The sequence below is a fragment of the Alosa alosa genome, chromosome 8, assembly GCF_017589495.1.
Source record: "Alosa alosa isolate M-15738 ecotype Scorff River chromosome 8, AALO_Geno_1.1, whole genome shotgun sequence".
Classification (NCBI taxonomy): Eukaryota; Metazoa; Chordata; class Actinopteri; order Clupeiformes; family Clupeidae; genus Alosa; species Alosa alosa.
Genome location: NC_063196.1, coordinates 23,077,605 through 23,098,152, shown reverse-complemented (window position 1 = coordinate 23,098,152; position 20,548 = coordinate 23,077,605). Strand labels below are relative to the sequence as shown.

Below are 20,548 nucleotides of genomic sequence, written 5' to 3'. Positions count from 1 at the left end.
ATGACACCAACAAATGGCTATCTTCGTAGAGAAACACCAGAGCCCGTTTACGGAAACACCCAGGTGGCGTGAGCTACCAGCTATTTTCTCCGAGAGACTGTAGGCTTGGGTAGTTCACCCTCAAGCACTGCGGACATCCTGAGTCGTGATCTAAAGGGTGAATTCGTCTGGTTGCTTTTGGAGCCGTGGAGCTGCTGCCATGGCTTTTTACGAATATGTCACTAAAGAGCAACTTGCAGGTTTTGATAAGTACAAGGTAAGGATGCAGTAATGTTTGTCTGACGCTATTTCGTTTTATATCTGCCATACAACGTCTGCTCACCAGGCTAATGTTAGCTGTAACGTTAGCTACTGCTGACAGGAACTGTCAGATTCCCGGTAGCTATGCCTATGAGAATAGCCCACACTAGCCCACACATTAGCCATCCAACATAATGCTACTTCTGACATCGTTATTGTTCTCAGACCGGCATTAAATTATATGAATTTAGTTAGTTATGGTTTGATTCATGCGTTTAGTTTGAACGTAGAACTACATTTGTCGTACAGATCGTTAGCAAATCAACGCCAGTGCCTTGACTGCCTTGCTAGCTAACGTGAGTTGTCTGTACACGATATGTAACGTGGTCCACGCCTATGTGTCTTTGCTAACGTTGAGGTTACCAACAGTATCGTTAGGTACTGTCACATCGGTGTGACGAGAATGTCGTATAATTAAGGTTTTAAACAATATCTGGGTTCATCGAATAAAATAAATTGATGCCGAACAGAATCTTTTTTTGGATCGTTCAGAACTCCCCTGCTGAAGGGTTAGCAAATGCCGGTGTCTTCTGTCCAACCTACAACCACATGTAACGACAGTTATTGTTAGGCATTTGTCTAGGTTATTGGCCTTCCCTTGTAGCTTTAAATATGGGGTTATTTATCCAAGTAGTTATTTGCTGCCCTAATATCTGGTTTTGAAACGGTAACGTTTGTATGGCTACATAGGTTGCTAACATTAGCTAGCTAGTGCTTCTTGAAGCTTTTGGGATGGGCAGTATCCCTTGAAACACTCGACCTGTGGTCCGAAGCCCAACAATGTGTAACTTGGCTAACTATACATGTTCATTACACAACGTTACTGGGCCAATTGTTCTTTAACGCACCCAATAGCACAGAGTTGATATGTCACCACCTTTTCATTGATTCATTCATTTAGCTCCCTCCTTGAATTTAAAAGCTGGATGTTTAGGTGAAACAGACTAACCATTAGCTTGTTAGCCTGGCTAAGCGTTGTAGAAATATGAACGCCAGTTACCAGTGAGCTGACCACCCTCGCTGCTCTGAATGCATATGCACTTATTTACTGTTCGAAACGTAATCATTATATCTTGCTTACTCATGTTTCATTATTGTGAAAGTGAGAAGGTGACATTCTGACAAGGTTTCTTGTCCTTGTCCTTACTTGCTAAGCGTATTGTATGGCTAGCCAGCGAGCTGTTGTCCAGTATTCACCGACTCTTTGGATTTGATTAACCTTGGGCCCCGCTGTTTTCTCTTGATTTCACTGTGGTCCTTTCTCGGCATATCCTGACTTTCCTCTACAGTGAACAGTGGCGTCTGAAGATATAAAAGGCTATCATTTACAAAAGCCATTATTTAATGTTCCCAAGCAGTGTGTAGGTTCACTGAGTGTGTATAGCTTCTATTGTGTGTGGACCAAGACCAGTTTAACTGCAAAAACATCCGATGCCATAAATGTGACCTAGACAAACAAGACCATAGACATTTTATGATGAGAGCCACATTATAGACTCACACACAGAGAAAAGGAGGGATTTGTGCTTGGCATCATGCAGGGTGTGTATTATTGATGTGTATGCCAAGTGTGCCAGCCTTCAGGGCCAGTCACCTCACACACTCTCGTGTAGTCCCCTCTCACACACACATGTGCATAGTCCACTCACTCACACACACACACACACACACACACACACATACACAAACACAGTCACCTCTGACCTCGTGTAGTGGTGTGAGTTTAACTAGCCTAGTTGAGTGGCAACTTGGTGCACTGGTTGATTTGTCTCGCTCGCTCACACACACACCCCTACTTCATCTGTCTTAGACTACTCCCTCTCCCACATGAATATGTGCATGTGGATTTCCCTCTATAATGTCCACTAGCTGCATATGACGCTTATCCAGATGAGTTCATTTCCTGTAGGAGCTCTGGGGTTGTTGGAAGTCTGTGGGGTAGAGTGTGTTCTGTGGAGCTGTTGGCAGTCTGTGGGGTAGAGTGTGTTCTGTGGGGCTGTTGCCAGTCTGTGGGGTAGAGTGTGTTCTTCAAGGAAGGGCGTGTCCTTTTATACATAACCTCTAGAATTCTTTCACTTCTGTTTTCTTTAGGTATTCTCTCTCTCTCTCTCTCTCTCTCTCTCTCTCTCTCTCTCTCTCTCTCTCTTTCTCTCTCTCTCTCTCGCTCTCTCCATTCCATCTCTTCGCCTCTGTCCCTCTCCTCCCTATATGTGTCCTGTTTTCTTTACCTCTTGGCATTTCAATATCTGGAAACAGAAACACAGATGGTGTGTGTGTGTGTGTGCGTGTGCTCGTCAGATGGTGGGATACATAGCGGGACTCCGAGTGTATTGTGCCCCAGCTGAGAATAGCTCATCAGTGGGAGATGCTGAAATAGAGAGTTCAGCCAGTTCACCCCCACGTGTTGCTGCCTGTTTATGTGGGGCAAATAACTCTGTGTAGTCCTCATTGAGATCTAGTGCTCTCTGTGTGTTGGGCTGTTTATGTGGGGCAAATAACTCTGTGTAGTCCTCATTGAGATCTAGCTCTGTTTGTGTGTTGGGCTGGTGATAGGTGTGCAGCTAGCCTGGACCCAACACATGCTGCTGGACATGCTGCTTCCATACATAGAATAGCATTATTCAGTTCCTCTGACTGGGTGCATCTGAGGCATGGTGTGTGTGATGAGGAGGGACAGGGGAGTGTGACTGTCGCAGACATGAAGGGATGGTGCGTGTGTGTGTGCGTGTGTGTGTAGGACTGTGCCTTGTGTTTGTAACAGGCAGGAAGAAGTGCATGTTTGGACATCTGCAAACAGTTGGAGCACTGTCTTTCCAGTCGTGTGTGTGTGGGGGGAGGGGGGTAGGCCTATCTGTATGTTTGTTTGAGAGAGACGGGAGTCGCCTCCAGGCCTGTGTGTATGGGCAGCACACAGAGAGCTTCTTGTCCAGACACCTCCAGACCTGTGTGTGTGCTGTCCAGACAGCTCCAGACCTGTGTGTGTGTGTGTGTGTGTGTGTATGTGTGTGTGTGTGTGTGTGTGTGTGTGGTATCCAGACAGCTCCAGACCTGTGTGTGTTTGTGCGTTTAGGTGAGTCACGATCAGGCCTTCCTCCTCAAATGTGTGCGGCCCTCTAACGCAGACCCTGATTGGGCCTCTACCTAAGTGTGTGTGTGTCTGTGTATGTGTCTGTAGTTACTGTACCTGCCCTAACCATCTGCTCACAATAGGGATGTAACGGTATGCTTTTAAAAGAGTGTTCAATATGTTCAGAAAGCACTGATAGGCCTACAAAAGCTGAAATAGTTTTAAAATGTGTTCCGTTCACTTTTTCATATTAAATTGGCTATGTGCTTATAGCTTAACTTACCCTACCATGACTTGGGAGTTTGCTATTTCTGTTATTTGGATCCAATGAGTGAGACCAAAGTAAGTGCTCAAAATAAAACTTTAGGCTACGGCGTTCTCCTGATAACGTGAGTGGAATGGATTTCATGTGGACGCGAACATAAAAAGACGCAGAGTGGCTAAATGATACAGTGCACGTTTTGCGGTGAAAATGTTCCACCATTTAAAATCAGGTGAAGCCTAATCCGAATCGCAGTTAAAACCATCAATTGGACAACAGAATCAGTAGGGTACCAGTTTTGTTTCATTGTACTAGGCCTACTGTATGTCAAAAGCAGGCTCGGATGAAGCTGGGAATGATTAAACACACGGTTTCAACACCGTGGTAATCAACCGTGATAATTCTGATATTTCAAAATAAAACAATAATTGTTATCGTCAACATTTTTTATCGCAGTTTATCATTACACCGGTAATCGTTACTTCCCTAGCTCACAATAAAAGCCTTTGCACACCGAAATCTGGAAAGTTGTAGGTCTAGATGTTTTGTTCCATCAAATTCAGATCACTGCTGTCTAAAACATCATTCACTAGCATTACACCCAACGATCAAAATCCTCAGAATTGACACAACAACTTGAGATCGTATTTGTTTTTACTTGTTTGTCAATTTCGCACAAAAAACATACTCACGCGCACATAGGCCTTAAACATGACAGAAAAACACACACACACACACACACACACACACACGCACATGCACATGTAATTCCATTAAGCCTCTGGCCCCAGCCTTGGTTAACATGGCCAGGGCATCACTGAGGGCTTTTTAATATCCAAATGTGCCAATACCTCTGCTGCTTGGGTCAGCATTCTGCTCTTCCAAAGCATGCTTTCCAAGGCAATCCCCGTTTAAAAAGCCTGCTGTGAAGTCCATATTTATTCCAGTCTTATATCGATTTTCAATTAAACGCTCACACAGTTCACAGCCTCCCACTCGGAGTCTTGTGATTCATAATTATTCATACCTCCATGCCAAAGTTGGATTGATTAATTTGTCCAGTAAGGCACAAAAATAGCCTGTTGTGTCTCCAGGACAGCACCGTCTTCTGCCCCATCCATAAGCGATTCCCAGGCCACTGGAGAAACCTACTGGTCAAAAACATGCGCTATAAATCAGTCTGGCATTTCTTATGAATAATTTTAGGCTTAACGGTTATGAGAGGGATGTTGGGCATTTTCATGTTTGCTATTAGGAACTGGTCAAAACCGGTGGGCACTGAAGAGGAGTGCTCTCAAATAGCTCAAGTAGCCATTCAAAAACAACCACACACACACACACACACACACACACACACACACAGATGCTCATAGTTGATGCACTCCACTGCATCTGGAATACACTAAAGCATCCTATTGTGTAATTCTGCTTTGTTGTACTGTGGTCAGGTATCTCAAGGAAGTAGCCTAAGGCCTGGTCAGGATTGGACAGGACTGTAACTAGGTGGGACCACACATGTGCAACAAAACACAGAATGACTGTACTAGAGATGTCTATGGGGTGGACACTGAAGAACAAAGTGTGACTGGCTATAGTTGTGCAAATTAGCAACACAGGATGCCACCCAATGGTCTGTTTGGAATGATTGTGTATCAGAATGCAGTTGTCTAGTCCTGGTGGCAGCCGTGGCCTACTGGTTAGGGCTTCCGACTTGTAACCGGAAGGTTGCCGGTTGGAACCCCGACCAGTAGGAATGGCAGAAGTGCCCTTGAGCAAGGCACCTAACCCCTCACTGCTTCACCGCGTCGGGATTAGTGTGTGCTTCACCTCACTGTGTGTTCACTGTGTGCTGAGTGTGTTTCACTAATTCACGGACGGGATCAAAAGAGTATACTTATACTAGTCCTGCCTGTGTTGAGTCACTGATATTGATCTCACTGTCTTTCTGTTTTCTTCTCTTCCGTGTTGTGTCTGCAGTACAGTGCCGTGGACACCAACCCACTGTCCGTTTACGTCATGCACCCCTTCTGGAACTCTGTTGTCAAGGTGAGCTGTTGTCAATGACTCGGGCACATCACTAGTCTATGATGTCACAAAGGTATCCATGGCTTTGAGGAACTCTTCATTTACAAGTAACTGAGTAGAATCACAGACTGTTCTGAAAGATCTTTGACAGAATCCAGGACCTGCCATGACATTCTAAGCCTTGGTGGAATGTGTGAACTTTACTGAAGTCCAGAATACTGAGTGCTTTAGTGTGTTAGTAGGGTCAATCATTATTTTGTTGACTGAGGCTTTGTTGTGAGTTACTCTTCGACCAAACACAGCACCACTTGGCCATCCTCCTACCCTGCCCTGCCCACAGGTTACATAAGTGAGAGCACTCATTGTGTCCGGCTGCGACTCTTAATGACTTGATGTCCTGTCGCTCCCCAACCCTCTGTATCTGCCGTGTCCACTAATTAGAATGCATGAATGCAACATTAATGAGTTTTCCAACAATATCTGATTACACGTACACCACGATTGACCACCATCTCTTTCTCTTTTTCTGACGCTATCTTTGTCTGTCTCTCATTCGCTTGTTCATCCTGTCTGTCTGTCTGTCTGTCTGTCTGTCTGTTTCTTCCTTTCTCATTCTTCACTGTCTATCTTTGTCTTTCTTTTCTTTCTCTCTTTCTTTCTCTCTCAGATCATGCCAAGATGGTTGGCCCCAAACCTCATCACGTTTACAGGGTTCATGTTCCTGGTGTTGAACTTCCTCATTCTGTCCTATTACGACTTTGACTTCTACGCATCAGGTGAGTGTGGTGACCTGCAGTGGGGTCAGCTCTGAACATGAACACACACGCACACACACACACACACACACATAGAGATCAAAGTTTATGGATCAATCACTCTTTCTTTTAATCTCACTTTGAATCCCTGAGGTGTGTGTGTGTGTGTGTGTGTGTGTGTGTGTGTGTGTGTGTGTGTGTGTGTGTGTGTGTGTGTGTGTGTGTGTGTGTGTGTGTGTGTGTGTGTGTGTGCGCGTGTGCTATCCTGTGCTCTCTGTGTGTGTGTGTGTGTGTGTGTGTGTGTGTGTGTGTGTGTGTGTGTGTGTGTGCTCTCTGTGTGTGTGTGTGTGTGTGTGCTCTCTGTGTGTGCGTGCTCTCTGTGTGTGCGTGCTCTCTGTGTGTGTGTGTGTGTGTGCTGTGTGTGTGTGTGTGTGCTATCCTGTGCTCTCTGTGTGTGTGTGTGTGTGTGTGCACTATCCTGTGCTCTCTCTGTGTGTGTGTGCGCGCTCTCTGTGTGTGTGTGCGTGCGTGCTATCCTGTGCTCTCTCTCTGTGTGTATGTGTGTGTGTGTGTGTGTGTGTGTGCGCGCTCTCTCTGTGTGTATGTGTGTGTGTGTGTGTGTGGCTCTCTCTGTGTGTGTGTGTGTGTTTATGTGCTATCCTGTGCTCTTTGTGTGTGTGTGTGTGTGTGTGTGTGTGTGTGTGTTTGTGTGCTATCCTGTGCTCTCTCTGTGTGTGTGTGTGTGTTTGTGTGCTCTCCTGTGCTCTCTGTGTGTGTGTGTATGTGTCTGCCCTGTGCTCTCTGTGCTGTGTTTGTGTGTGTGTGTGTGTGCTATCCTGTGCTCTCTCTTAGGAGGTGTTTGAACAGAGGGTCAGAGGGTTTATTTGTAATTTGCAACCCTGTGACTGTGTGTTGTCCCTCTCTCTCTGTTTCGTTCCCAAACTGGTTAGTAATGTTCAGTGTAAGGCTGTGCGATATAACAATATGAGAGGCCTAACTTTCGGACTTTAAAATATGTCTCTTCATACTTATTTAACTAGTCTCTATCGCAAAACATAACAAAACCACATCATACAAGAATCACTCTCACTCATCCAGATTGCAATTTAATAACACACTTCTAACAAACCTGTGGGCCTTTTGCAAGACATGAATAATGTTTTGCTATGTTATGATATAACAAACCCACATGAGATTAAACGTTGGTCTACAAACAAACCCACGCGCGATTAAATTGTTCCCTGATTGGTGACATGTGACAGCAGAAGATGTCAAATGGCTACTACCCCGCAGTTACCTAACCCCACATTTAACATAGGCTATTAAGAGCTCATGTGCGTGCGTGCGTGAGTGAGTGAGTGTGCGTGCGTGCGTGTCCAAAGTCTAGGCTTCTCCCGTTTTCGCGCGTGACACCGGTAAAGTTAGCCCAAGACATTCGCTTGAAATTCAAAACATAGGCTAGCTAGATATATACTCTGTTCAAAGTGGAATAAACGTGTAGCCTAATGTGTAGGCCTACAAAAATGTAAGCACCATCTAGTTGTTCCGCTACAACGGGCCGATTGCTTTCTCACTGCAAACGAACCGCTCTAGAGTTCGATTGGAAACGAGCCGAGACGACCTCCTTCAAGCGGTCTCGGTCTGTTTGTTTTGTTCCAAAACAGAGTGCGGTTGCTGCTTTCACATACCAATCGAATCGATCTTTGAGGGAAACGCTCCACGTTCCGATTCAAATAGCCACATAAAGCTCTTAGTGACAGCTTGTGTTTCTATCATGCTACTCCTTTCTCTGTACATACCTCATCTATCTTGCGTGTGTGTGTGTGTGCGCGTGCCCGCGTGCGCTACCACTCATCGCTGCTGTTCTCTGTTACAGCACAGCTGTGTGTGTGTGTGTGTGTGTGTGTGTGTGTGTGTGTGTGTGTGTGTGTGTGTGTGTGTGTGTGTGTGTGTGTGTGTGTGTGTGTGTTGCCACTCTCACCCCTGCTGTTCTGTTACAGCACAGCTGCATGTCCATGTGCCCAGTTGGGTCTGGGTGACTGCAGGCCTCTTCAACTTTCTGGCCTACACGTTGGGTAAGTTTGGGTGGGTGGGTGTCTATGTGTGAGTTTGGGTAGGTGGGTGTTTGTGTGTGTGTGAGTTTGGGTAAGTGTGTGTGTCTGTGCGTGAGTTTGGGTGTGTGTCAAGTTCTTGGTCTACTCCTTGGATGTGTGATGGGTGTGTCTCTTCCGGGGGATTGGAGGTAACAGAGCAGGCAAGAACATGAAGGACGTGAAGAAAGATGTTTTGGCTGCCCAATCGGCCTGCAGCACTTGAAATCACAAACATTGAGTCAGCTTACTTGGATTGTACAATACAGCATGCATATGGAGTAGTATGCAGCATAATGTTTATAGTATTATAATAGTATTATTAAACATTTAATGGAACATAAAACACAAAGTGTTTAACGATCTAAATTCCGGTCCGTCTTGAAATAGATGAGGATGCTCCCTCAGTTAATCTCAGGGGCAGATGAAACGGATACAGAACTGCAGTTTGCCAGCCTAATGGCATTAGGAAAAGAACAGAACATTTAAACCTTGTTAGTCGGCCTTGTGATGTACCGCTGGCTTTAGAGGAGTGGACACGACTCCAGAGGTTTGTGTGTGTGTGTGTGTGCGCCTAGCGCCTCAGGCTATGGTACCAAGTCTTGTCCAAGTCTGCTCACTTGTTATAATACAATTCATATGTTGCTGTTTGGAATGTAAATATTTAAAAAGTAACAAGCATGGCGTTCAGCTTGTCTACTCTAGCGTGTTATTTCACTCCATAACACAGCTTGAGTACAAACCCCAGCAGTTTACAGACTATTCAATCACCTCCTCAAATAAGCATTGCTCATCGTGGAGAGAGATGCCATGGAATTCAGCAGCTATATCTATCTAGCTACATTGTGTAATTAAGAGCCCTCCTCGCAAAGTAAACAAAACAAACCGATAGCAACCTACCACTAAACCTAACACCATACACACCACACCTGGTGTTATCACTTGGTAGTTGTGTGTGTGTGTGTGTGTGTGTGTGTGTGTGTGTGTGTGTGTGTGTGCGGCGTGCTTGCGCCTTCTGCTCGGTGGCTCTGTTAGCTGGCCATAGCTCCAGTTCAAGTTTTTATTGTCAAACAGGGAATCCAACATTGTATCTAAATGCCACGGGGTTTCCCAGACGCGTGTGTGTGTGTGTCAGAGTCAGACACAGGTGGCAAGTGGAAGAGCAAGAAGGAGACCATAGACCTTTGCTCCTAGCGAATTATGTCACGTGTGTCAGGTGCCCTCTGGTAGTGTGTGTTCACGTGTGTGTGTGTGTGTGTTCAGACGGCGTGGATGGCAAACAGGCTCGGCGCACCAACTCCTCCACGCCTCTGGGGGAGCTGTTTGACCACGGGCTGGACAGCTGGGCGTGCGTGTTCTTCGTGGCCACGGTGTACTCCGTGTTTGGGCGCGGCGAGACGGGCGTGAGCGTGGTGACACTGAACTACCTGCTGTGGGTGGTGCTCTTCTCCTTCATCCTGTCGCACTGGGAGAAGTACAACACCGGGGTGCTCTTCCTGCCCTGGGGATACGACGTCTCGCAAGTGGTGAGCCAATCACAAGCGCACAAGCGCGCACACACACACACACACACACACACACACACACACACACTGCAGCACCCAGTCTCTCCTTTCTTTCTTTCTTTCTTTCTTTCTTTCTTTCTTTCTTTCTCTCTCTCTCTCTCTCTCTCTGTGTTTCTTTTAGGTACTCTATTTCAGTCACAGGCTTATCGTTATCAGGGTGGGATTTCTAGATGAAAGCATTCAAAGATGACCTATAGGATTGTCCACAGAAGAAAGAAAGGACAAAAGTGCCTGTGTTCTGTGTTGTCCAGATATGCACTGAAGCTCACTATTGTCACTATATTGCTCACTATTGTCTCACTATTGTAATCCCACTCATGCAACTTTTTTTATCTGCATGCTTAAACACTAACAGTAATTCTTGAAACACGATTTCTGAAATCTTTGTAGCCAGTCCATTCACCAACTTTGTTTAACTGCAAGCACTTTAATTGCTTTACATTCGGTTCGTAATTTTGTAGCATACTTTTCAAAGCTAGTTAACCAGACCTTTTTTTTCTTCAGTCGGTACATTCTGAACAGAATTTTAACATTTCCGATTTTGGACTCCACCCAGTTTTTAAACCGGTTAGAACAAGAAAGTATCGTTCCCGAACTGGTTAGTAAAGTTCAGTGTAAGGCTGTGCGATATAACAATATGAGAGGCCTAACTTTCGGACTTAAAAATAGGTCTCTTCATACTTATTTAACTAGTCTTTATCGCTAATGTCACCAAACATAACAAAACCACATCATACAAGAATCACTCTCACTCATCCAGATTGCAATTTAATAACACACTTCTAACAAACCTGTGGGCCTTTTGCAAGACATGAATAATGTTTTGCTATGTTATGATATAACAAACCCACGTGAGATTAAACGTTGGTCTACAAACAAACCCACGCGCGATTAAATTGTTCCCTGATGGTGACATTTGACAGCAGAAGATGTCAAATGGCTACTATCCCGCAGTTACCTAACCCCACATTTAACATAGGCTATTAAGAGCTCATGTGCCTGCGTGCCCGTCCAAAGTCTAGGCTTCTCCCATTCTCTCCCGTTTTCGCGCGTGACACCGGTAAAGTTAGCCCAAGACATTCGCTTGAAATTCAAAACATAGGCTAGCTAGATGTATACTCTGTTCAAAGTGGAATAAACGTGTAGCCTAATGTGTAGGCCTACAAAAATGTAAGCACCATCGAGTTGTTCCGCTACAACGGGCCGATTGCTTTCTCACTGCAAACGAACCACCCTAGAGTTCGATTGGAAACGAGCCGAGACGACCTCCTTCAAGCGGTCTCGGTCTGTTTGTTTTGTTCCAAAACAGAGTGCGATTGCTGCTTTCACATACCAATCGAATCGATTTTTTGAGGGAAACGCTCCACGTTCCGATTCAAATAGCCAGGTGTGAAAAAGCTCTTAGTGACAGCTGAGAGCTGTCTCCTAGCAAGGCCATCAGAATGCTTGCTGTGGAATGGACGTTCAATATGGAATGTTCTTTTGAAAAAGTAGATTTCTCACTTTCTCAAATTTTCTCTCAAACAAAACATCATGCATCATACATTACTGCAACGGCTGTGTGTGTGTGTGTTTGACTTTTTGTGTGCTTCACTGATGAAGTGACCTTTGTTTATGGCAAGCATCTATATATCTTGCTGCGACTCTTGCACTCTTTTGTTCCTCACCTAATAGTATTCTTAGACTTGGATCCTTAAAGTTGGATGCATTTCTCTGAATTTAGGAATTTGGTTGCAATTGGTGCACAGCCAATTATATCCGATACAATCAATATCTGTTTAAAAAATAAAATAATAATAATAACAAAATGATAATAATTAAAAAGAGAGAATAATAAATTAAATGTATAATGATACAGTATTACTATACATACTATACTGTATATTTATTAATGTGCTATCATGGGTATCGGTTATTGATATAAAGCAAAGCATGTCACAATATGGGTCACTCACTTCCTCGATTTATGACATGTTAACAGGTACTGCATGGCGAAGTTTTACACAACTTGTATGCTCTCCCAACAAGTATGGGAGCTTGTCTTTATTTTCTAATACTTCAAATTGAGGTATAATTTGCCTGAATTGAAGGAAATATTGTTTCCTGACTGCTGAATTTACTGCATTCAGTGAGGAAGTGTTTTTCATCTTCTACTACTCCCTCACTGCACTGCAAACACAGCCTTTCCTCCCTAGGAAGCCAGGTTTGCCTGCGTCTTCCCATTTCTAAGGCCAGAGAGTGTTCATTTAATCTATTAGATGTTAGTAATTTTCTTTGTTTGTACTCAGTAATTTCTTTTAGATAAGATGCAATTTCATAATTGGTTTAGATTTTTTGGAAACATTTCAATTTGTTGGATTATTCAATATTGTTTAGCCAATATTTGTAATATTCTTCTTTTATTAATTTTTCGATATGTTTTAACTTTGCCTGAGACATGTCGGGTGTATTCAAATTGTGTTTTGATATAAGATAATCAAAAGGATCTCTCTCTGGGCAGGTTCTCCTCTGTAGAAGGGCACTGTGATTATATTCCTCTGGTCTAGAGGACAGTACATGGTAATAAAATGTGCATGCTCTTTTTTGAATATCAACTAATAGTGGATATCTTCCAAGTTCTGCTCTACATGCAATATTTGTTGCATTCCTGTGTACCCCCAAGATGTTCTTACAGAATTCCAGGTTTAGTGTTTCTGCTGGGCTTTTGTTTTGTCCCATAGCTCATAATTATCTTTATGTTTTATGCCCCAAATTTCACTGCCATATATGATAATGGGCTTGATAACCGAATCAAAAATCTTTTGCCACAATTTGATAGGGGTGTTGTATTGGTATAGAGATTTTCTTATGCAATAATATGTTCTCCGTGCTTTGTCAACCAGGTCTTTAATAGCCAGATTAAAATTGCCCGTGGAGGAAATATTTATGCCCAAATAGTTATAGCTTGTCACTTGGGAAAGTCTGCTTTCACCAAGGGTGAAATTATATTTATTCTCTGTTGAACGTGTCTTTTTTTAAAAAATATCATTATTTTAGTTTTTTCTTTATTTATGGGAAGGTTCTAGCCTAGAAATCTAGACGCACCCTAAGCGGCAAATTAATTTGCTCAGCCTGTGCGTCTAGTACCAAACCATAGGGATTTCTATTGGCTGGCCGTGGGCGTCATCAATCACAGCTCTATTTTGTTAGAGAGTCTTAAGGCGGGCTTAACAGGATAACGACAGTGAACAACAAGGAAGGTGGCTATGGTGAACGAAGAGCGGTTGTTTGAATCGGCGTTGGCGTCAACTTTGGAGGAGTTGGACTAGTGCTTTTCTTTGAAAGTTGAGCAACACAATGCACTTAAGTCATTCCTTTCGAAGAAGGGTGTATTTGCCGTTTTGCCGACCCGGATAACGGATATGGTTGTAGCGCCGACCCTATTGCATGCCTAGGCAGTTTGAAAGACAATTCTCTGCCCGCCCCTTGGATTAAGCGAGGTGAATGGTTCAATTCCAGACTATACATTTCAATGATACAGGATGGCCCGCCAGGCTAAGGAGGTTCCAAATTTGAGAGTAATTTTCCAGGATTGATAGACTCTCTTTTAGCCCCTCAGTTGGAGACAGAAGTAGGAGGTCATCCGCAAACAGGAGACATTTAATGTCTCTACCCCCGATTGTGACTCCTGATAGTTTGGATTTTGCTATGTCTGATGTTAGATCATTGATGTATAGATTGAAGAGTATAGGACTAAGACTACAACCTTGCCGAACACCTTTGGCTTGTTTTAAAGTATGACGTTCTTTTATCATCGATTTTGACACAACATCTGTTGTTTTTGTATATATCTTTTATAAGGTCATAGATTCTTCCCCCTATCCCATTTTCTATCAGTTTAAGTAAAAGTCCATCATGCCGGACTGAATCGAAGGCCTTCTTGAAGTCTACAAAGCGTCCAAAAAGTTTTCCTCTGTTGGTGTTCTGTACATATTTTTCAATTAATGTCTGTAATGTATATATGTGGTCAGTTGTTCTGTGTTTTGGCATAATCCCGGTCTGAGAGTTACTTAGAATTCTACCATTCTGTTGTTTATGATGCTACAGAAAAGCTTTCCTAAGTTGCTGCTTACAGCAGTGCCTCTAGTTGTTTGGATCTAGTTTATCTCCATTTTTGTAGATTGGTACGATTTGATTTTCTTTCCATGGCCGTGGGAAATGACCAACAGCTAGAACTAGATTGAAAGTTTGAGAATGGTTTGTTTCAGTATTGGGCTGCTGTACTTAATCATTTCATTATGTATCCCATCGCCCATTTTTCGTTTACTTCAGCTAGTGATAAAGGGGTGTCTAGATTGTTCAATTCATTTTTTACTTTTGGTTCCAATTCTTGTAATTTATCAGTCAATTGTGTTTGGAGTGGATTTAGTTTATCTTCAGTGTAGAGTTGCCCAAAATGGTCTGTCCAGATGTTTGCATCACATAGGGGGATCTGTTTAGTTTTTTTGGTGATCTCAAGTTTGTCCCATAACTCCCAAAATGAATTTTGATCGACAGCATCTTCTATATCATGTAGCTTTTTATTCATGTACGTGCCTTTTTTCTGTCTTAGTAATGATTTGTATTTGGTAAGAGTTTGTTGGTATCGTAACCGTGTGCTTGTATTTGTTTGTTCCCTATGTTTCTTATTTGATAGTGTTCTTAACTGTTTCCTTAATGTTTGACATTCTTTGTCAAACCACTCGTTCTTTTTAGTTTTTGATTTCTTTTTCTTGTATTTTTTTTCTTTACTTTTAGTATTTTGCTGGCCACTAAATTAAAAATTTCAGAAATCTTTTCTGTCACTAGATTTAGGCCTTCTTTATCCTCTTGAAATTTTGTGAACAAAAATGTGTATATAAGGTTTTCAATTTCGGTACTATTAAGTTCAGTCTCATATTGAAGCACACTGTCAGTTCCCCATCGAAATTGAGTTGGCAGGGGATAGAGTTTAGTTTCATGTTTTTGGGATGTTTCTTGTTTGACTCTCGTTTTTAAACTCCAAGTGATGTGGCTGTGGTCTGAGAGTGGGATTTGAGGCATAACCATAAAATAATTAATGTAGCTTGGATCAATATTTGTTACTGCATAGTCTACAACACTACTACCAAGATGTGAGCAGTAAGTGTACCTACCCAGAGAGTCACCTTTCATTCTACCATTAGTGATGGTGAGACCCAGGCTTTTACAAAGCTGAAGCAGCTGTTTGCCATTTTTGTTAACCATATTATCAGTGCTCTGACGTGATCTTTCAAATTTGTTTTTGTTTATTTGAGCTTCAGTGATATATGCATAGCCATTGGGGTTTATATAATCTTTTTCTGTACCTGTTCTTGCATTCATGTCTCCCATTAGCAAAACTGATCCTTCAGATTGGAATTGTATGATTTCTGAATGCAGAATTTCAAAGGTTTCTTCGGAGTAGTAGGGTGATTCATATGGGGGTATATAGATGGCGCATAGATAGATGTCAAAATCTGAGAAAGTGAGTTCCTTTTTTAACTTAATCCATATATGTGACTTCCCCTTCTTTACAGGATAAATATGATCAGTAAGATTATACATCTCTCTCTCTTTCTCTTTCTCTCAGACCATCTCTATCGTGTACATAATCACAGCAGTAGTTGGCGTGGAGACATGGTACGTGCCCTTCCTCTGGAACATCCAGTACAGAGACCTCTTCACAGTCATGATTGCAGGTGAGATCTCAATGGAAAACGGCAAACACACACGCCCACAAAACAACAACATTTGATTGGTTCTCTGTTATTAACCACATCCTAATTTGCTGCTTTTATTTATTTATTTTGTTTGTTTGTTTGTTTATTTGGTCTCCAGGTTGCGCCATCACAGTGACCCTTCCCATGAGCCTCCTCAACGTTTTGAGGTAAGAAACCCGGTGAACTTAGCGTTCATATTACAGTTGCTAGAAGTGGACATGGTGTTGTGGCCTCTTTGGTCTTGTTTTTTTGGTTGGCTTTTGTTGTGTGAATCCAGCTTATTGAAGATGTCCAAAAAGCTTCACCCATTGGCACTGTAGTTGTACAGCTTTTAAAGGTGGTCTAAGCGATGTTACGCGGAAACATTTTTTGTCACATACTGCACCTCACCATCTGCTAGCTGCCTGTGTCCTGAATACAGCAGTCTCTGTGGACAGCCCAGGCTCCAAAAACAGCAACAAAAACAACTTTGTCCAGCCTGGACCATAAAAACATAACAAACTGTTCCTGCCAATCAGTGACGAGATGCACGTTTAGGAGAGTTTCAGTTGCACGGGAGTGAGGGGGAGGTGACGTCAACAGAAGTGACGTTGCCTAACATCGCTTAGAGCACCTTTAACATCAGGAGAGGCTTGTGTGCTATGTCATAACAATCAGCTGTGGGATTCCAAGAGTGTAAAGCTCGTATCAGACGGATGTCACAGTGACCCATTACAGCAGCTTGCACACTACTTTATTAATTATTATCTACTTTATTGCTCTTATCTGTGGCTCTTATCTCACCCTGTTCCTCAGCAAGCTAATCAAGCAGCTGCCAAAGCAAATAATGCACATACGATCTCAATACACAGTGAAGCCACAGTGAGGGACACACACACACACACACACACACACACAGAGAGATAATTAGCTGCTAACTATACGACTTAAAAAGTTAGCTTTTGTGGAATATCTCTCTTGCCCCCTCCCTCTTTCATCCCCCTTTCCTTCTCCCATCTCTCCCTCTCTTTCTTTCCCTCTTTCATCTCCACCCCCTCTATCCCTTTCATCTTTCTCGCTCTCCTATCTCTCCCTCTCATCTCTCTCTCTCTCCCTCTTTCATCCCTCTCCTCCCTCTCCTATCTCTCTCTCACTCCCTTTCATCTCTCTCTCTCTCTCCTCCCCTCTCTCTCTCTCTCTCTCTCTCTCTCCTCTCTCTCTCTCCTCCCCCCTCTCTCTCTCTCTGTCTCTTTCTTTCTCTCTCTCTCTCTCTCTCTCTCTCTCTCTCTCTCTCTCTCTCTCTCTCATATGTCTCTGTCTCTGTCTGTGTCCATGTCATCACCCGCAGTAACTGCAGCTGAAGCACAGTTAAGCAATGCAGGCTCTGCTGCCCTTCCTGTCTCCGCTGCTGCTCTTTATCCTGTCCACCCTCTGGGTGGCGCTGTCCCCCAACGACATCCTCCAACAGCAGCCACGCATCTTCTTCCTCATGGTGGGCACAGCCTTCGCCAATGTCACGGTGAGACACGCACACACACATACACACAAACTCGAACACACCCCCTGACCATCACACACACACACACACACACACCCATTGCACTGTACTTGAGTGTTCTGTTTCTCTCAAATCAAATGAAGATGTTGCAGTATTGTGACCCCCATTACTATAGGAAGCTGATGATGGGGATGCACTGAACACAGTTCAATAAATGTCTTTAAAAATCAATTCTCTCTCTCTCTCTCTCTCTCTCTCTCTCTCTCTCTCTCTCTCTCTCTCTCTCTCTCTCTCTCTCTCTCTCTCTCTCTCTCTCTCTCTCTCTTCAGTGTAAGCTGATAGTATGCCAGATGAGTAATACCCGCTGTCAGCCGCTCAGCTGGTTGCTGGTACCCATGGGAGGCCTGGTGCTGCTGGTGGTGTCTGGCGTGGTCACCCACAGCGAGCCCCTGCTGCTCTACCTGTGGACCGTCACAGTCATCCTCGCACACGTGCACTACGGGGTGTGTGTGGTGAGTGTTAAACATTCACACACACACACACATATTTTACATAAGGACTCAGATTCGACAGGTGCAATAATTGCTCAGACAAGGTTCTGTCGTGTGATTCTGTTGACGATAACAAAGCAGCAGCTCAGCAGATGTTAAGGACACACACAACACCTCCTTCTCCAAATGTGGTCACTTCCAATCAGAATGGTTCTCTGAAGCATCTCTCAGTCAGAATGGTTCTCTGAAGCATCTTCCCATCGGAATGGTTCTCTGAAGCATCTTGCATCTGTTTGCATTAATGGCGGCGGGGTGCGGGTAGTGTTGGGGTAGTTTAGTGGAGCTATCCCGCCCCTCTTAACACAGACGCTGTGTTTGATGCGCACACGCACATACACACACGCGCGCACACACACACAGGGTTCATATCATCTGTCGTTTTGTCCATCCTCCCTACCTTCCTTCCTTCCTCTTGTCCTAGCCCCTTTAAATTAATGTTGTGAAGGAAACGAGGAAGGAACGATAGGAGGATGGAGGAATGAAGGGGAGACCGATATGAGAGATGAGACGTCTTGCTCACTCACGCATCACTTTTAAGAGACGTCAATTACTGATGATGCAGCGCATCACCTCTTAGGCTAGTATAAACAGACACGCAAATTGCAGAGAATATGAACTCACTCCAAAGCCTAAAAATATCGTATGAACATGGACTCTTCCCACTTATTGACCCTGGTAATGAGGTCATGTTTGATAGTTCTCGAGACATGAATGAATACTTATTATACAATGTGTGAACAAAACAGGCATTTACTCTACTTTTTTTTTAAAGTTTGCATGGTAGTTAATGATCATTCCAGTATATAAAGGTCTTTTCTTGGTCTATCTACTAGTTTATTGTCACAAATAAATCCCCACGAACTTGTTTGAAACCAAAAGTTGGCAGCCGTGGGAGGGAACTTTTTACCTTAGCAGCTTGGACCAATGATTGCACAATTCCGACTGAAAACGCTTACACGTAGGATACTCTTTTGTTTCCTCGCGTATCGGGCCTTCCACCTCTCTCCTCTCTCCTTGCTCTTGCCTCCTCTGGTTGCAATTAGACAAATGAGACGTCCTCGATGACGTCCAGCTTTGAACGATTTCCGGGCCACGAGCCGGAGGACCGTGGAGAGAGGCCATATGCAAATTTAGACACAACACACACACACACACACACACACACACACACACAAATGCTGGTGTTTTGCATGGTGGCCCTCTGCTGCCCTCAACTGGCATAGTTGTACTGACCTATGTGCACTATGACATAGGAACACACACACACACACACGCGCACACACACAAATGCTGGTGTTTTGCATGATGGACCTCTGCTGCCTTCAACTGGCATAGTTGTACTGACCTATGTGCGCTATGACATAGGAACACACATAGTTGTACTGACCTATGTGCGCTATGACCTAGGAACACACATAGTTGTACTGACCTATGTGCGCTATGACCTAGGAACACACATAGTTGTACTGACCTATGTGCGCTATGACCTAGGAACACACATAGTTGTACTGACCTATGTGCGCTATGACATAGGTGGTTGTGGCCCATTGTGTGTGTGTGTTAAGCTTCAGAGTGCTGCTGCTTTGTACCATGTTAAGGGGCTATCACATTGTACACGGTACGCGCTGCGCTCGCCACTAGGTTGCTCTTAGTAGAGGTGACGTCCCAAAGATTTTTGTTGTGCTTGTCACCAGGCTCAGCGCAAAATACCAACGACTCACAGCGCACCGCGGTCAAAGTTCAACCTGATTGAACTTTGGCCGCGGCACGCGCAAGAGCGGTAAAGCGGCAAAATGCTGCTTGCGCTGCGCATTGCTCAACGCAGCTGCAGACCAGGTCTTGCGCGCGCAAGCCATTATATAATGCATTTCATAGCGCATGCTGCGTTTAATGTGATGGGCCCTTTAGATGTGGTGATAAAGAGACATGACTGAACCAGGGTGCCCACGGGTCATGGGAAGTCAGACGTGGAAAGTTAGGGAATTTTATCATATTTGCGACAAAGTCATGGAATATCAGGGAATTTTGATGTAGCAGTTTAAAATTTACACAAGCACAGCACAAATATATTTCCATGTAGAGTTGGTTTATATGTGGTTATTAGCTTTACTGCTTGCTTGTAACATTGGTCAGCCCAACTTTGTTTATTTATTAGTATTTTTTTGCCTTTATTATGGCAGGACAGTGAAGAGGCAGGCAGGAAGTGAGTGGGAGAGAGATGGGGCGGGTCCAGGAAATGCCCCTGGTACCCGTGGGTATATGGTGTGAACGCTGTAGCCAGTTCACCACAGCGGCCCCCAACTTTGTTTATTCAATGCCCATTTACTCATCTTCCACTCTGAGTAAAGTAACAAATTCTTGAATGCTGTGCAGCTACTCTGAAATTGGTCAGAATATTGTACCATTCATTATATAGTAGGTCATGGAAATTCAGGTTTTTAGTCAAATGAAGTTAGGCAAAATTTCATGACTTTCCAAATGGGAAGCCTGTTGAACAATGAGCTTTTGACAAATCTCTCACTCGCTCTCTCTCTCTTCCCAGGTTCACCAACTGAGTGACCACTTCGACATCTATGCATTCTCGCTAAAGAAGCCTAACTCGGACTGACAGGAGGAGGAGAAAATCGGCCTAACGGCTGCGGAGGTCTAAGCTATCCCAGCATTCTCCTCTGCAGCTCGCCGACACGTCACCCATCACCATGGAGACACGCGTACCCC

The 20,548-nt window shown here is 43.9% G+C and overlaps 1 protein-coding gene across 1 annotated transcript in view; it reads left to right on the top strand.

Moving 5' to 3' along the window:
* selenoi (selenoprotein I) overlaps positions 1-20,548 on the top strand; it is a 24,097-nt gene continuing 3,549 nt past the window's right edge. The window contains exons 1-11 of the mRNA XM_048249679.1: positions 1-256; positions 5,607-5,675; positions 6,322-6,430; positions 8,410-8,484; positions 9,763-10,025; positions 15,673-15,781; positions 15,921-15,969; positions 16,598-16,652; positions 17,163-17,300; positions 17,609-17,791; positions 20,373-20,548. The exon at positions 20,373-20,548 is cut by the window's right edge and continues 3,549 nt beyond it. Coding sequence (XP_048105636.1) covers positions 200-256; positions 5,607-5,675; positions 6,322-6,430; positions 8,410-8,484; positions 9,763-10,025; positions 15,673-15,781; positions 15,921-15,969; positions 16,598-16,652; positions 17,163-17,300; positions 17,609-17,791; positions 20,373-20,480 — 1,215 coding nt within the window. The 5' untranslated portion in view covers positions 1-199 and the 3' untranslated portion in view covers positions 20,481-20,548. The remainder of the gene's footprint in view (positions 257-5,606; positions 5,676-6,321; positions 6,431-8,409; positions 8,485-9,762; positions 10,026-15,672; positions 15,782-15,920; positions 15,970-16,597; positions 16,653-17,162; positions 17,301-17,608; positions 17,792-20,372) is intronic.